The sequence below is a fragment of the Lytechinus pictus genome, chromosome 13 (genome assembly GCF_037042905.1).
Source record: "Lytechinus pictus isolate F3 Inbred chromosome 13, Lp3.0, whole genome shotgun sequence".
Taxonomy (NCBI): Eukaryota; Metazoa; Echinodermata; class Echinoidea; order Temnopleuroida; family Toxopneustidae; genus Lytechinus; species Lytechinus pictus.
The window spans coordinates 19630892-19644382 of NC_087257.1; the positions used below are offsets into that span (position 1 = coordinate 19630892).

Consider the following 13491-nt stretch of genomic DNA (forward strand, 5'->3'; position numbering starts at 1 on the left):
TTCACAATGGTAAGAATCAGAGCGTCCAAAACTTTTTTTCTAGACATCAAATCAATTAACAAATGAGTGCAATAGCGTAGCTATTACAGTACAAGTATAAAATACAGATGTAGTGTGAATACCACTGTTAAGAAACTCTTAACAAAATAAAAATAACCCTACAATAAATGTGTAGGTTCAACCCATAATGAAGGCGCCAGTCCCGGCAATGATATACAATGTTTCTGTTTGTTTGTTTGTTTGTTTGTTTGGGGGAGGGGTTGTATTCATGTATTTATTGATTTTTAAATAAATTCAATACAATATACAACAAATTAGCAAAATTACAAAAATCATACACACTTAAAGTAAATATATATAAAATCAATTTAAAACAAAAACAAAAAGCAGCAGCTTACAAGATTGAAGCCCGATCACAGGGGGGCATTGCCCCCAAAAGCTTATATTGAGTGAAAGAGAGGATGCCCACGGCACACCGGAGATAACCCCACGAGCCAACAAGCCGAATGACCACTAAAATTATAATTATACATGTATATAAAGAGATCCAAGATGTACACATTTCACCCGGCGGCGCCAGGTACAATGCGGACATACGGATCATTCTACTATTATAAATGAAATCATGTTCCCTCGCTATTACATAACCTATCCTTTGACACTCCTTTAACAATAAAATATTCAATGTATAATGTATTCGTTCTCCCTATATAATCATGATGACTATCTGAGGCTAAGATAAAAAAAAACATAATTGCCATAATGAAGAAAGACAACGTTAACACAGAAACTCACGGCCATTGAAGCCCTTTACATTCATTAGCATAATTCTTACCATGGAATCTAGCGTTATTTTATGGCATACCGGCATAATATTCATGATATTAGGAGTATTTAAAACTATTTCCGCACTTGAAAAACAAAACAAAAATGATAAAAAATATACTGAATTATCATTTTGAAAAATAGCGAGGGTCTCTCTTTTCCTTGTTTGCTTATCAGAGCAATTATGTGAGAAATATATTATTACCTGGATATGTATGATTTTAAACCTTCGCAAATCAGAGTTTCCTCAGTGAAATCCTCCCCAGCCCCCCGCCCCTGGCCCCACTCTCTATTTAGAGAAAATGCATATTTTAGTGGTCACAAATGTAAAATGAACGAAAACAAAACTACAAGAAATGAATTCAAATTTGACAAAGTGAATGTCGTGTTTATGAAATTGATAATAAACCAAAAAGGTACTTAAAATGCATTATCGTCTAAAATAGTAATGAAAATGAAAAACTTAATTTAAAAGACTTCAGGTTTCTTTGTCGTAGACGATTATAGGTATTACAAAAATCTCAAAAAATGTAGCTGGTGTACTTTCGTTCTTTCTTCAACCACAAATGGCAGATTTGCAGGTGAACTTTCAGGCTGAAATCAAGCTTGCATTCTGGAGGGTGTCGGTAAAACAAACGGATGATTGACACGAACATTTAGAAGAAATAAATATCCGTGATTTGAGAAGGAGGCTTGGATTTGTACTTACAAAGAGAAACACAACGTATCGCATTCTTTCGTTAGATTTATTTGATTGGGTTATTTTTCAAGGAATTGGCAGATGAAATTGAGTAGTATAAGAATTAAGTAGTCGTGCGATCTTCGTCAATTTGAAGGAAATCCATTGGGTATATATATTTCAAGACAGAATGATTTCTCCGAGGGGTAGTCAAAAGAACAGGTTAATGCGAGACATGCTTATAAATCATGTAGATTGTCGCTCATTCGCTTCAATGTTAAATGTCCTAAACATATCCAGACTTATATTAAGTTCATTATTCGAAACATATTTGGACTCGAATACTGTGCAATCCTGATATCTTTCTTTGTTCCATTGTTTGAATACGTTCAAGAAGAACTTAGCACCTTTTAGCGAAATCAATGTTTTGGTGGGAAATTCGAATGACACAGGAACCACAATGGATGCCAGGACCATAGTCGAGATTATAATCCTTGTTACGTATGTGCTGACTGGTATTCCGGGAAACCTAGTCATTATTCATATCTATGGCGTAAAGAAGGTTCGCAAAATTTCAACCGATTATCTGATCACAGCGCTAGCGGTGGCGGATCTTCTAACATCATCGGGTTTAATCGCTGTCACTGTTTGGACGATCGATTCCAATCTCAGGTCAGACAGCTCCTGTAAATTTGTTATGTATCTGCGCCGATCGGGGGCATTGACATCAGTCATCTTGACTACGTTTCTCTCCTGCGATCGGTATCTCATTGTGCACCGGTCACTTAACAAACGCCCTTCGTTAAAGATCACCATCGTATCCATTTCCGTTTGCACCATCTTTTCTATAGTGTGCCAAATACCGTATCTGTTATTTGGAAACTCGATCGTTATCTCCGATAAAACGGCTTGCGTCTACGCGGGACCTCGGTGGTTCTCGTTAGCTAATGGAATTAATTATGATATCGTATTTGGTTGTGCTACCTTGACATGTACAGTGATGTATTCAAGGATCTACTTGAAAATCAAGCACCACATGAAAGTTGGAACTAAAAATAGAGGACTGGACGAACGAACGGTTGATGAAAAGTCAAAGTCCCTGTGGGCTCTTTCCAACCGAAGCATCTTTTCCCAAAACAGAAAAGAGACAGTTTCGGAACATAATAATACTTGCTCAACCGCTGACATTCTTAGTGGGTATGATGATGGAGTTGTTGAAAACATTCCAAAGAATACATTGGCAAAAGAACCGTCGACTGAGGTCATTACGACAAGTTTGTCGCCAGGAGTTTATTCCGAAAAAACCTTATCACCACCACGAGGACCGAGTTGTTCAGTAAGCGAAATTGACAGCCATAGGAGCTTTGTTGGGCCGAATGTTGCTCGATGTCACAGTCAGGTTAGTGATGTGAACAATTCCGAAAAGGGTTTCCCAACTAATGGAATCACAATTTCATATGGTCAGTTCCTGGATGAATCGGAAGCGTCATCTAGCCAGAAGACTTCGTCCTCTATACTTAGAAAGTCTAACAACAAGAACAGTTCCGGAGGACCTGGAAAAATCGCCCACCGTAATTTCAAGTTCAGAGACTCTCGGGTTCAACTTTTCAATGGTAATCAAGTAACAAGAGGGCACCAACCGGAAATCCACGGCACGTCCGGCACGTCTTTGAAAAGGAGCTTCTCCAAACTCGGGACTTCCCGGAGTGGACCAATCAGTCGTCCTCGCAAAGATGCAATGACCCGAATGCTCCTTATCACAACTGCTATCTTTTTCGTTACATCTTTACCCGTGGCTGTCTTCGAGAACATGCCTTTAGCCCTGGTGACATCATTTCGAAGTTCATACTTAGGAGAGAGCACATGGATAGTATTGTACCATCTTCGACTTGTCAACCACGTTATCAATGTGTTCGTTTACATCATCGTTAACTCCCGTTTTAGAAAGGATTTTATGAGCCTGTTTTGCAAGAGCAGTGAGGAATAGCCGGTACAGTAAAAACGTGTCTATATTGACCACCTAAGGGAAACACAACAGTTAGCCTTTAACATGTTTGAATGTACTTGTTACAGGGCGGTCGTTAGGAAGCCTCAATTGCTAGGCATACTAAATAGGCTTTCGCATCCTACCGGGTACCCATTTAACACCTGGGTGGAGAGTGGCAAAGTGTGGATTAACACTTTGCCAAAGGACGCTAGGCCGTGGTGGGATTCGAACACACGACCCTCTGATTGCAAGGCGAGAGTCAGAACCGCTACACCACGACGATGCCGCATTTCCCAAAATTTCAACTCTTTTCTTAATTGCTTCGCTCGCTTTCACATTATCGATCAACCTTTCGGCATAGACAATAGTGAAAACAACAGGCCAAAAATGCAAATGTCCAATAATGGGAGGCGGGTGTTATCAGTAAATACCCCCTCCCCCTCTGCACGCCAGTATTTGAGGGAATGTCTTAGAAAGAAAACAATTTACTTATCTATTGTAAAATTCTATACATTTTATATATATATTTCGCTTTACAACTATAAATCTGACTCGACACATCACTTTACCGAGTCAAAACGTATTTACTTCTCAGAAAATGCAATGTGTCACAATTTTCATGGTGCATCATTTCTTAGCTATTTGTAAAGTATTGAAGTAGAATTGGTTTTTAACTCTATCAAATATTGTATATTTCGATAGAGAAAACTTCATCGGTTGGGGATGATAAAATATGTTTACATTTTTACCAATCTTAACAGTCATGTGGCAAGCTTTCGCCCATCTTGATTGGTAGAAATTTGGACATTATTTAATCGTATAGTTTGTTCTTCAATTGTTGAATCACATTTTTTGTTTTTCCTTAATGTCTTTGCCATGTTCACCTCTAACGTTTAATAGAATAGACACACATGTAAGACAACCTCTACGTGTTTCATCTCTTCATTTGAATCCTATGTATCCTAAATCGAACAAGATGATAATCACTTCGTAAAAATAATATTAGTAATCTTTATCATAATTATTGTTAGAGGTATGATATCGTAAAATGATACTTGAAAGGTATTATAGAACACGCTTACTTTGCGAAGGAAATTTGAAGGTTAAGGGGGTAACTTTTCCTCGAGCCGAATTAAATATTTTCCTCAAAAATATAGGCCATCCACCCCCACCCTCTCTCTCTCTCTCCCTCTCTCTCTCTCTCTCTCTCTCGCTGTCTCTCTTGGTATTTTCTTATTTTTGTCCTTCAACCTAATTCCAGTGAGCAAACATATCGGCAAGCAAGATTTTCGAAAACATATTAAAGTAAGCAAGGTAATTCAAAAGGATGGAGATGGTCAGGTGCATGGGCAGGCGTTTTCCTTGTTCTTTTTCTTTTTGAAAAAGCAATGCTCCATATAAAGACAAAGGTCTGCGATGGATTGGATATGCCTATATGAAATAAGTCTCCTGGGCTCCATAACACAAAGGTTTGCAATCAATCGCTAAATACCAGTGACCAATCAAGATGATCGTTGCATGCGAACTCTGTATAAAATACTGACCGGGAACAGTGCGGTTCTTTAATATTTGCAAGTCATTGCAAACTTTTGTGTTACGGAGCCCTCGTTAGTTCTTGTTCACTATTGTGTTTAGAAGAATATGCAATGCGATTGCAATTTACCAGGTAATTACGACATTGTTGTTACAGAGGCATCTTACATAATATTTTTCCAAGAATTATGTAGAATTTGATAAAGTATATTTACCAAAGTACCCGCCCCATTCCGTACGCCCTTGACTGACAAGTATATATTGATGTGATATTCAAGGCAGTTCCGAAAAATACCCAAATAAAGGGACAATTACATTTCATCGGATAAACCCTTACATTATTCAATCAATTGCGGAGAAACGAAATAGAGGTACCAAAGTACGCATTTTTTATTTTTACACCTGTCCACTTTTATTTATTTTCATCAATCGTTTTTCTCCATCAGTGCATTTGAACGTCACTATTTTTTCCCCTTCATTGTCCATTATCAGTTGCTTTCTATTGCAAATTTAGTGTCCGATTCTAAAGCTGATATCACGGGCACACGACGCCATTATGACGTGTTTTGTGTGTGGCCTTTTTCAAATATTTATGTACACAATGTCCTATTTCTTATTTTTGAAATATTCATTTTCCCGTCTGCCCTATACTCATGATCCTTTGGTAATCTTGAAATTTTCACTTTTTTAGTTTTTCATCCTCCCATACGACAGTTAAACGTCAGAACACCCTCGAAAAACAAGTCATGATAATAGAAAAAATAAAAATCATTATAGTAATGATAATAACAATAATAATAATAATGACAATAATATCATCATCACTCACCATAATTAGACAATAAAACCATGAAAAGTGATTTGAAAGCAGTGATCATGATCTTACGGTCAACAATATTCTGACTAAATCCACCTCAAAACTGTACAAGGTGCAATTTCATAAAAACCTCTCTGACAGTTTAATGAGAAAAATTTGTTCTGACAATGAGGTTCACATCATTTTATGGCATTAATGTACGTGACAGAACATTAATTTGTTTTCTTTCAAAAGAACATTGACCCCAAAGTCGCAGGTATGTTTATTTGGCGTTATATATAACAGGGTAACTGGGTAATGCTTATTTACTTGAAAGGGGCGTATTATGAGAACAGTGTCATAAAAGTGGACACTCATAACAAAAGAAAACCCTGGTCCCGTTTCATAAGACTCGATGTCAATGGCCTTGCCGTTATAAGCTTCAGAAATATAATGTGATTGGTCTGGAACATACTATCTAATTAATTCTAGAAGTTTTTTAATCGTTAGTGGGTCTAAGATCTTAGTAGTTTTGAGTATCGTGACCACGACTGAGGAATACAGCTTATGAAGGATATCGCTGTAACAATTTTCCGGGATAAGGAGGTCAAGATTCAATTATGTTATATGGTAAGTATATCAGCGGCAATTTGTACGTGTATATTTGTCATGACAGTGAATATGCTGCATTTAATGAATGAACGGTCTTCTAAAGGATTGAAAGTTGCCCTTCTTTTTCAATTTCATTTACCCAATTTAGATCCTTTTGTTCTATCTACGATTATAACGATTACGATTTTAAAAAAATAGTGATGAGGATAATGATAATAAAAGAGGAAGATGTTCCCGTTCATGTAATGACGATATAAATGATGAAAAATATGCTGCTGTCGATGGTGATCGTGACGATGATGATGACTGTGGTAATAAGCTCGACTAATATGATGAGGACCATTGTGACGATGATGACGATGGCGTGTTTGATTATGGGTTTGATGATGATGATTACGATGATGAGAATGATTAGGATGATGATGGTGACGATAACGATGATGATGATGATGATGATGGCGATGTTCAAATGATTTCCAAACCTAACATTCATTTCAGGGAAAACGGTCTTGTGTGTCGTCCTGTCGCTGCTGACGACTGGGGTCTTTAGTTCTAACACTGAACCAAACTTTGCTGATGGGCGAACCGTGATTGTACATCTATTTGAATGGAAGTGGACGGACATCGCCGAAGAATGTGAAAGGTAACAAAATAAACACCGTACGCACATGACGTCATAATCGGGTGGGAGCGTAGTGGTCTGGTGGTCAAGTCTACCGTCTTTCAATCTGAGGGACGTGGGTTCGATTCCCAGCCGTGGCGTGTTTTCCTTCAGCAAGAAATTTACCCATATTGTGCTGAACTCTACCCAGGTGAGGTAAATAGGTACCGGCAGGAAATAATTCCTCAAAAAGCTGTGAGCATCGATACCACCTTTACATCAACGCTACGTCCATGCAGTTTTCGCTACGTCAACGAAAAATCGCCATATCATGACGCAGTAGGAGCTGCTACAGAGCGTAGCGAGAACTGCCATTGACGTGGCATAATCCGCGTGATCTCCAAAGACCCATTTTCCGCTACGCGGACTTCGAACATGTCCAAAGTCCACGCAGCAGGAGCGCCGTCTGGACAATGCGTAGCAATGACGCAGCAAGGACCTCCTTATGATCCACTAACAGCTCCAACGACGTAGGATAGACGTGGTGGAGTGGAAAGAACGAGCAACAACTCTGTCCATGTCTACTGCGCTGCCGCCACTCACATTCATTTTTCACTACGTCCTATACATCAGGTGAAGTTCCCGCTACGTAGTTGAAATTCCGAAGAAAAGCTAGCACCCAGCGCCAGCTTTATTTGAATTTCTATTTGAAAAAAATGTGAAACTGTCAAGTGCATGCTACGTCCGCGCCAGGTTTCTATAAAGTTTCCACTTGGTTTATTTTGCGCGCAAAAGCGGTCCATGCTGCGTCGGAGCGGTTCCCGCTACGTTCTGACTACATCCAGCAAATTTCTGTTCTTGTTGTTTCTTCGTCTATTTGGACGTAGCACCAGCTGGGTGTGCGTGATGGCCGCGCAGTGGTCTCTTTCTCATCCTCTCTCCCTCTCTATCAATCAAGATTCTTAGGACCTCACAAGTTCGCCGGTGTCCAGGTGTCACCTCCCAGCGAGCATCTCGTATTCGCCGACAACCCCTACTCCGAGTATGATTACCCGTGGTGGGAGCGATACCAACCCATAGGCTACCAACTGATAAGTAGGAGTGGAACCCCCGAAGAGTTCGCCGACATGGTAACACGATGTCTGGCCGTCGATGTCCGTATCTACGTCGATGCCGTCATCAACCACATGGCAGGAGGTAGGGGCGCTGATGACGTCGACGACTATGATGACGATGTTTGAATTACCCATTGGCCTACTCATATTTGGCAGTACCTTATGACAATCCGATGCTTGGAGATCGTACTGTACACTGTGTCCATGAAAAAAATAAAACCGATAACAACGTTTGTTTACCTTTCTTTAATCACAAATACATTTTCAAACAATTCTGTTTATGGATCAAATACATTAACAAACTTGGCATCCTCAAGTTTGCATGCCATTCCATGCTTGGCTTATGGTCTTATACCTACCCCCCCCCCCACAAAAAAGAGCAGTTGTTTCAGTCTGATCAGTAAGGTTGAAATCGCAAAATACATCCACTCAAATGCGTTTTCATATCCTATATCATCCACATCGCCACAGTTCTAGGAGAGACACATACATGAAATTTTATTATCACAGGAGCGTTGAACAACAATAAAAGGGAAATTAAAGGGGCTTTAATCACAACCTAAGAAACCCCCATGAAAACCCCATCAAAACTCTGCAAAAAAAGTATTAACCAATTGCCTACTACATTATGTTATCTGGGTCTTTAATCCTCATTAGCTTTGTTAAAGCGACTATCCGGTTCTAATACGAAATTGTTTTGTTTTTTTTCTTTCAGTGAATTCGTTAGAATATAAATATGTTGATACATTCTTCATGCAAGTTCTTTTTTTTATTCTTATGAATCATGCCTCTACATTTGTATTCATCCCTTTATTAAACACAGGAGGTTATGTTTTCCCGAAGGTGCCCTTTGATGAAGGTGACTTCAACGTCAAACTTGGACTGTGTCCCACCGAAGATGGCGGCATTCATGACGTCAACGATACGGTCCAAATGCGTTACTGCAACCTCCTTGCGTTGGCTGATATACATTACGGGGATCTGAATAATTATTATGGAAGGGACAAGGTGAGAGTTGAAAATAGATATATTTAAAGTTGATGAATTAATTAGATTTATTTCCCGGAGAGATAACGAAAGGCATAAACTGGACAAAAGGGCATCATACGGACATTTTTATGTGGCAAAGAGCATAACGGAACATGACGAATAAATGATGAAATGAAATGAATAGAAAATTCTATGGCTGGTCAAACAAGGAATAAATGAGTTGATTAATTGATAAATCAATAATGAAGATATGAATTATTTCATTATTTAATTAATGGCCACATCAGTAAATCAAGGAATTAATGGATGGGTGAATTGATTAGTAAACGAATCTCTAAATTATACCACATACTTACTCATCCTCTTTCCTCTATCCTCATCTCTCCAGGTTGTGGAGTATCTTAATAAAATGATTGACATAGGCGTGGCAGGGTTTAGAATTGATGCTGCTAAACACATGTATCCCGCTGAATTAGATGACGTGGCCAATCGGTAAGTGCTTAAGGTTAAAAGCGCAGTTACTTTTAGGGTAGCAATGCACATTCTGTACGTCGAAAAGGACTGAGGCCTGCGTCGGAGGCGACTTAACCTACGTACAACATTCCCTTTTCAACAAAAAAAAAACCGGATGGACGCCGGCTCGGATTCAGTTCACATCTGGACGTGGTTTTAAGCCGGCGTCACGCCGGAAAATATGGTGCAATAACATTCATTGTAAAATGCTAACATGGTATGAGAGTTAGGTGACCGAGCCAGAACAGGCGACTTCACGACGCCTAGCCTATAATCTAGGCGGAGGCTGCAATTTTTTTCCTTTAAAAATCTGATGCTGTTACCGAAACGTCCGTAAAAGACAAAAGCTTTACGGTCTCTGCGACAAGCCCATAGGCTTGACGGGGTCTAAGCAGTAGCGACTTACGTCGGGAGTTGTAGGATGATTTGGAAGAGTGTCTGTCAGAGAACTAAAAAAAATCATAGTAAGGAATGCAAATATATGTTTTGAATAGAATTGCATAAGACTAACAGAAATACTATAAAAAACATTCAGAATTGTCAAATTTCGGCGCGCTTTCACTTTCTCCCCTCCATTCGACACATGGATTGACGTCCTTAATGAAATGAAGCGCAGACAGTGTTGTCTTGTTCGCAGGGTGAGAACAGACGCTGTTTTATTTGATGATGTCATGAAAATCAGGAAGATGGAGTGTTGTTAACATACACACACGCAAAAGAACGTCGGAGTGCGTGGATTTGCATTGTTCTCACACCGACGAACAATCAAGCTCCGTCGGAAATCGTGACTGCCTACTCTCTTGCTATCGTCATCGGCACGTCCTTAGCAAGCGTCATAACCAAGCCATGTGTAGTTACAGTTGGTTGGAAACTGAATTCCCCATTTGCTATCTATATTTTTTTTTAATTTCTCATATTTTCAGTTTATGCGAGATTTCTGAATTAAGGAAAGGGGATTCAATTTTATTTTTACTTTTACGTCTACTGACCTCAGGGAATATATTTTGTGTTACTTTAATCATTATATTGTTAAAACAAACTATTGTAAAACATTTTTGTTTGTTCCTTTTTTTTCTTGTAGTCTCCATGACTGTACATTTGGAGGAAGACCTTACATCTATCAAGAGGTCATTGACCGATTCAGCAACGAGGCCATCAAACCTAGCGAGTACTTTGAAACTGGCGATGTCACGGAGTTTAAATTCTGCGACCAGATGGCTTTACTCGGTCGCGCCTCTGTCCCGGCTGATCGGTTCCAAAATTTCGGTTTTGATCCAAGCTGGGGGATGATGCCGAGTGAGAGTGCAATTATCTTCGTAGAAAACCATGACAACCAACGCAATCACGGCGGTGGAGGTGATATCCTTTCATTTCAAGAACCACGCGAGTACAAGATCGGGATCGCGTTCGGCTTGGCGTGGAATTACGGCACCGCGCGAATCTTCAGCGGGTATGTCTTCGAACACAGCGACCAGGGACCCCCATCCGATACTTCAGGAAATACTTACAACGTCGTCATCAACGCAGAAGGGATGTGCGATGGTGGGTGGATTTGCGAGCACCGTTGGAGGGAGATTCGAAATATGGTATGTTTCCGTAATGTTGCCGTAGACGAACCGGTTGAAAACTGGTGGGACAACGGGAATAACTTCATCGCGTTTTCTCGTGGCGACAAAGCCTTCTTCGCGCTCAACAACGAAATGATTCGCCAATCGGAGACTCTGCAGACTGGTCTTCCACCAGGCACCTACTGCAATCTTATCACCGGCGAGCCTACGGCTACTGGTTGCTCAGGGTCATCGGTTGTAGTCAATGAGGGTGGCTTTGCCTACGTAGATCTACTACCGAGCACTGATGAGCGGGATGCGATGGTAGCCTTAACCATTGCTGCAACGTCGGGTCGATCTGATTATACTGGTTGTGTTGTCGAAGCTGCCGCAGTGCAGTTGAAATTTAATTTATTATTAATTGCAATCACTGTGTTAGTGCAGTTGATTTATTAATTTTCCAAGAATTCCCAGAATATCAAAATGTCCAAACTAGGAAAATTCAAATTTACTTTGCTTCTATTTCTCTTTCTGTACCCTTTCCCTCTCTTCTCTTCTCGGCTGTTTGAAACATCATTGTATCTCCCATAACGTCGGCTGTCCCTCAAGATTGTGTAATTTACCCTATCTTTTTTATTTGCTTAAAATTATGTACGTCCGATCTACCAAATTTTATTTCCGGGGGTACAGGTTTACCACAATATTCAAACGAAACTGTACGTTTAATCGGACATTATCCTATCCTATCCGTGCTTCAGCGAAATACCTACTTCGTAATGCTTGTTCAACGATAGGTTATGTAACTCAATTTATTTACTTACTCTCCTTTCCAACAAAAATGCAACTTGATCGAATGTGCATAATTATAAATGTCATTTCACTTTCACTTCTCTCATTTATTCCTCCTTGACGACCTCCTGTCTTTCAGCTTCTTTCCCTTTCTATTTTTCTCACTGTATTAAGCTAATTGTCTTTCTTTATCTAATATTTATGTGTGTCTGTTTATCTGAATCATTATCGGATTAATCCAATGATCATTCTATTTCATTCATTTTGTTAATTTTCCCCCATCGATAGTTGCACTTTTATCCGATCTTTTTTTTTACTTACTAGCCCTATTAACTTAAGTTCACCTAAGTTCAAATTTATCATATATTTTATATTTTTATGTATTAACATAATTTGATTTATATATTGTAACTTTGTATTTTGTTGTATTTTATGAAGGAAATAAATCTCAAATCTCCATTGCATCTGGATTCATCAATCTGTATTATATTAATGTTTGTATTACTTACGAACATGGGTGTCGATCACGGGGGGATGGGGGATATATCCCCCCAATATTTCAAGTGGGGGATGGCCTGTATTATCATCCCCCCCCCCCCCCAATAATTTAGGGTAGAAAATTTATAATAATGATGATGAAAAAATGTAAAGGTTTGATCATGATGATTATAGTGATGATTATAGTATGCCATCAATCAGTTTGTTTCCCTCGCAATTCGTGTATATTGTTATTAAATAAAAACATTCTTTTCCAGGACTGTTAAACAGATTGGTGGAGGTTCAAGATGAAAAAGAATGAAATGTTTACGTATATGATATTTTTTAACACATGACATAAAAGGACCCCGACGAAAAACAACTTTTGTTGATGGGGTGTTCCATCCCACCAGTGGTAATATGATCATATTTTTACAATTTTTTAATAAGTGAAATCAATTAATGGTTTCAGAAAGAATAATCATTCATTTCTCTCTAAAGCGTATCTTCGGATATGAACATCGGATTTTTTTTGCATGTTATTCTTGCTATTGTTATGGACTTGAATAACTAAACTTGATTGGCTCTTTCTTATTTTGGCAAAAATAAATCTCTTTTGAGTTTGGAAAGGGATGACAGTTTTGCATTCTATATGAGCACACTCATGCGGTACGTAAATTTCATTTTAACACATATATTAGCTGATATTACACACTGATGGTTCAAGAAAATGTTGGAGAAATATCATAACATGACAGTTGAGTTTTGATTGTTTTTATGTTTGTTTTTGTTTTATGCACTTATAAAGCATTTAAAACATGGTAAAATCCAGGGTTAAAATCGTCTAAGGAATGACGGTAATCCGATGGCGCACGAGAAGCCACACAGTTTGTAATTTGTGCTAGTCTTAATTTGCCCGAATCTGCATTTTATCATCATGCATTAAGAAGATAAAAGATATCGCCAGTCGGGTTAGATTTAAGAGAGAAGATGTATACATCATGTCCAATAAACAGATCACTTTGTA

At 38.9% G+C, this 13491-nt stretch overlaps 1 protein-coding gene across 1 annotated transcript; it reads left to right on the plus strand.

Moving 5' to 3' along the window:
• The first annotated feature begins 6177 nt into the window (after nucleotides 1–6177).
• LOC129274623 (alpha-amylase B-like) lies at nucleotides 6178–13491 on the plus strand. The gene is made up of 6 exons (XM_064108677.1): nucleotides 6178–6450; nucleotides 6931–7075; nucleotides 7992–8230; nucleotides 8972–9156; nucleotides 9527–9630; nucleotides 10733–13491. The coding sequence occupies exons 1-6, from the start codon at nucleotides 6441–6443 to the stop codon at nucleotides 11652–11654; spliced, it is 1605 nt and encodes a 534-aa protein (XP_063964747.1). The 5' UTR covers nucleotides 6178–6440; the 3' UTR covers nucleotides 11655–13491.

Bases quoted from the DNA above. Each gene is read 5' to 3' on its own strand.
- LOC129274623 (XM_064108677.1), top strand. The intron at 8,231-8,971 runs GTAGGGGCGCTG...TATTAAACACAG, and splicing joins CATCAACCACATGGCAGGAG to GAGGTTATGTTTTCCCGAAG. The intron at 9,631-10,732 runs GTAAGTGCTTAA...TTTTTCTTGTAG, and splicing joins TTAGATGACGTGGCCAATCG to TCTCCATGACTGTACATTTG.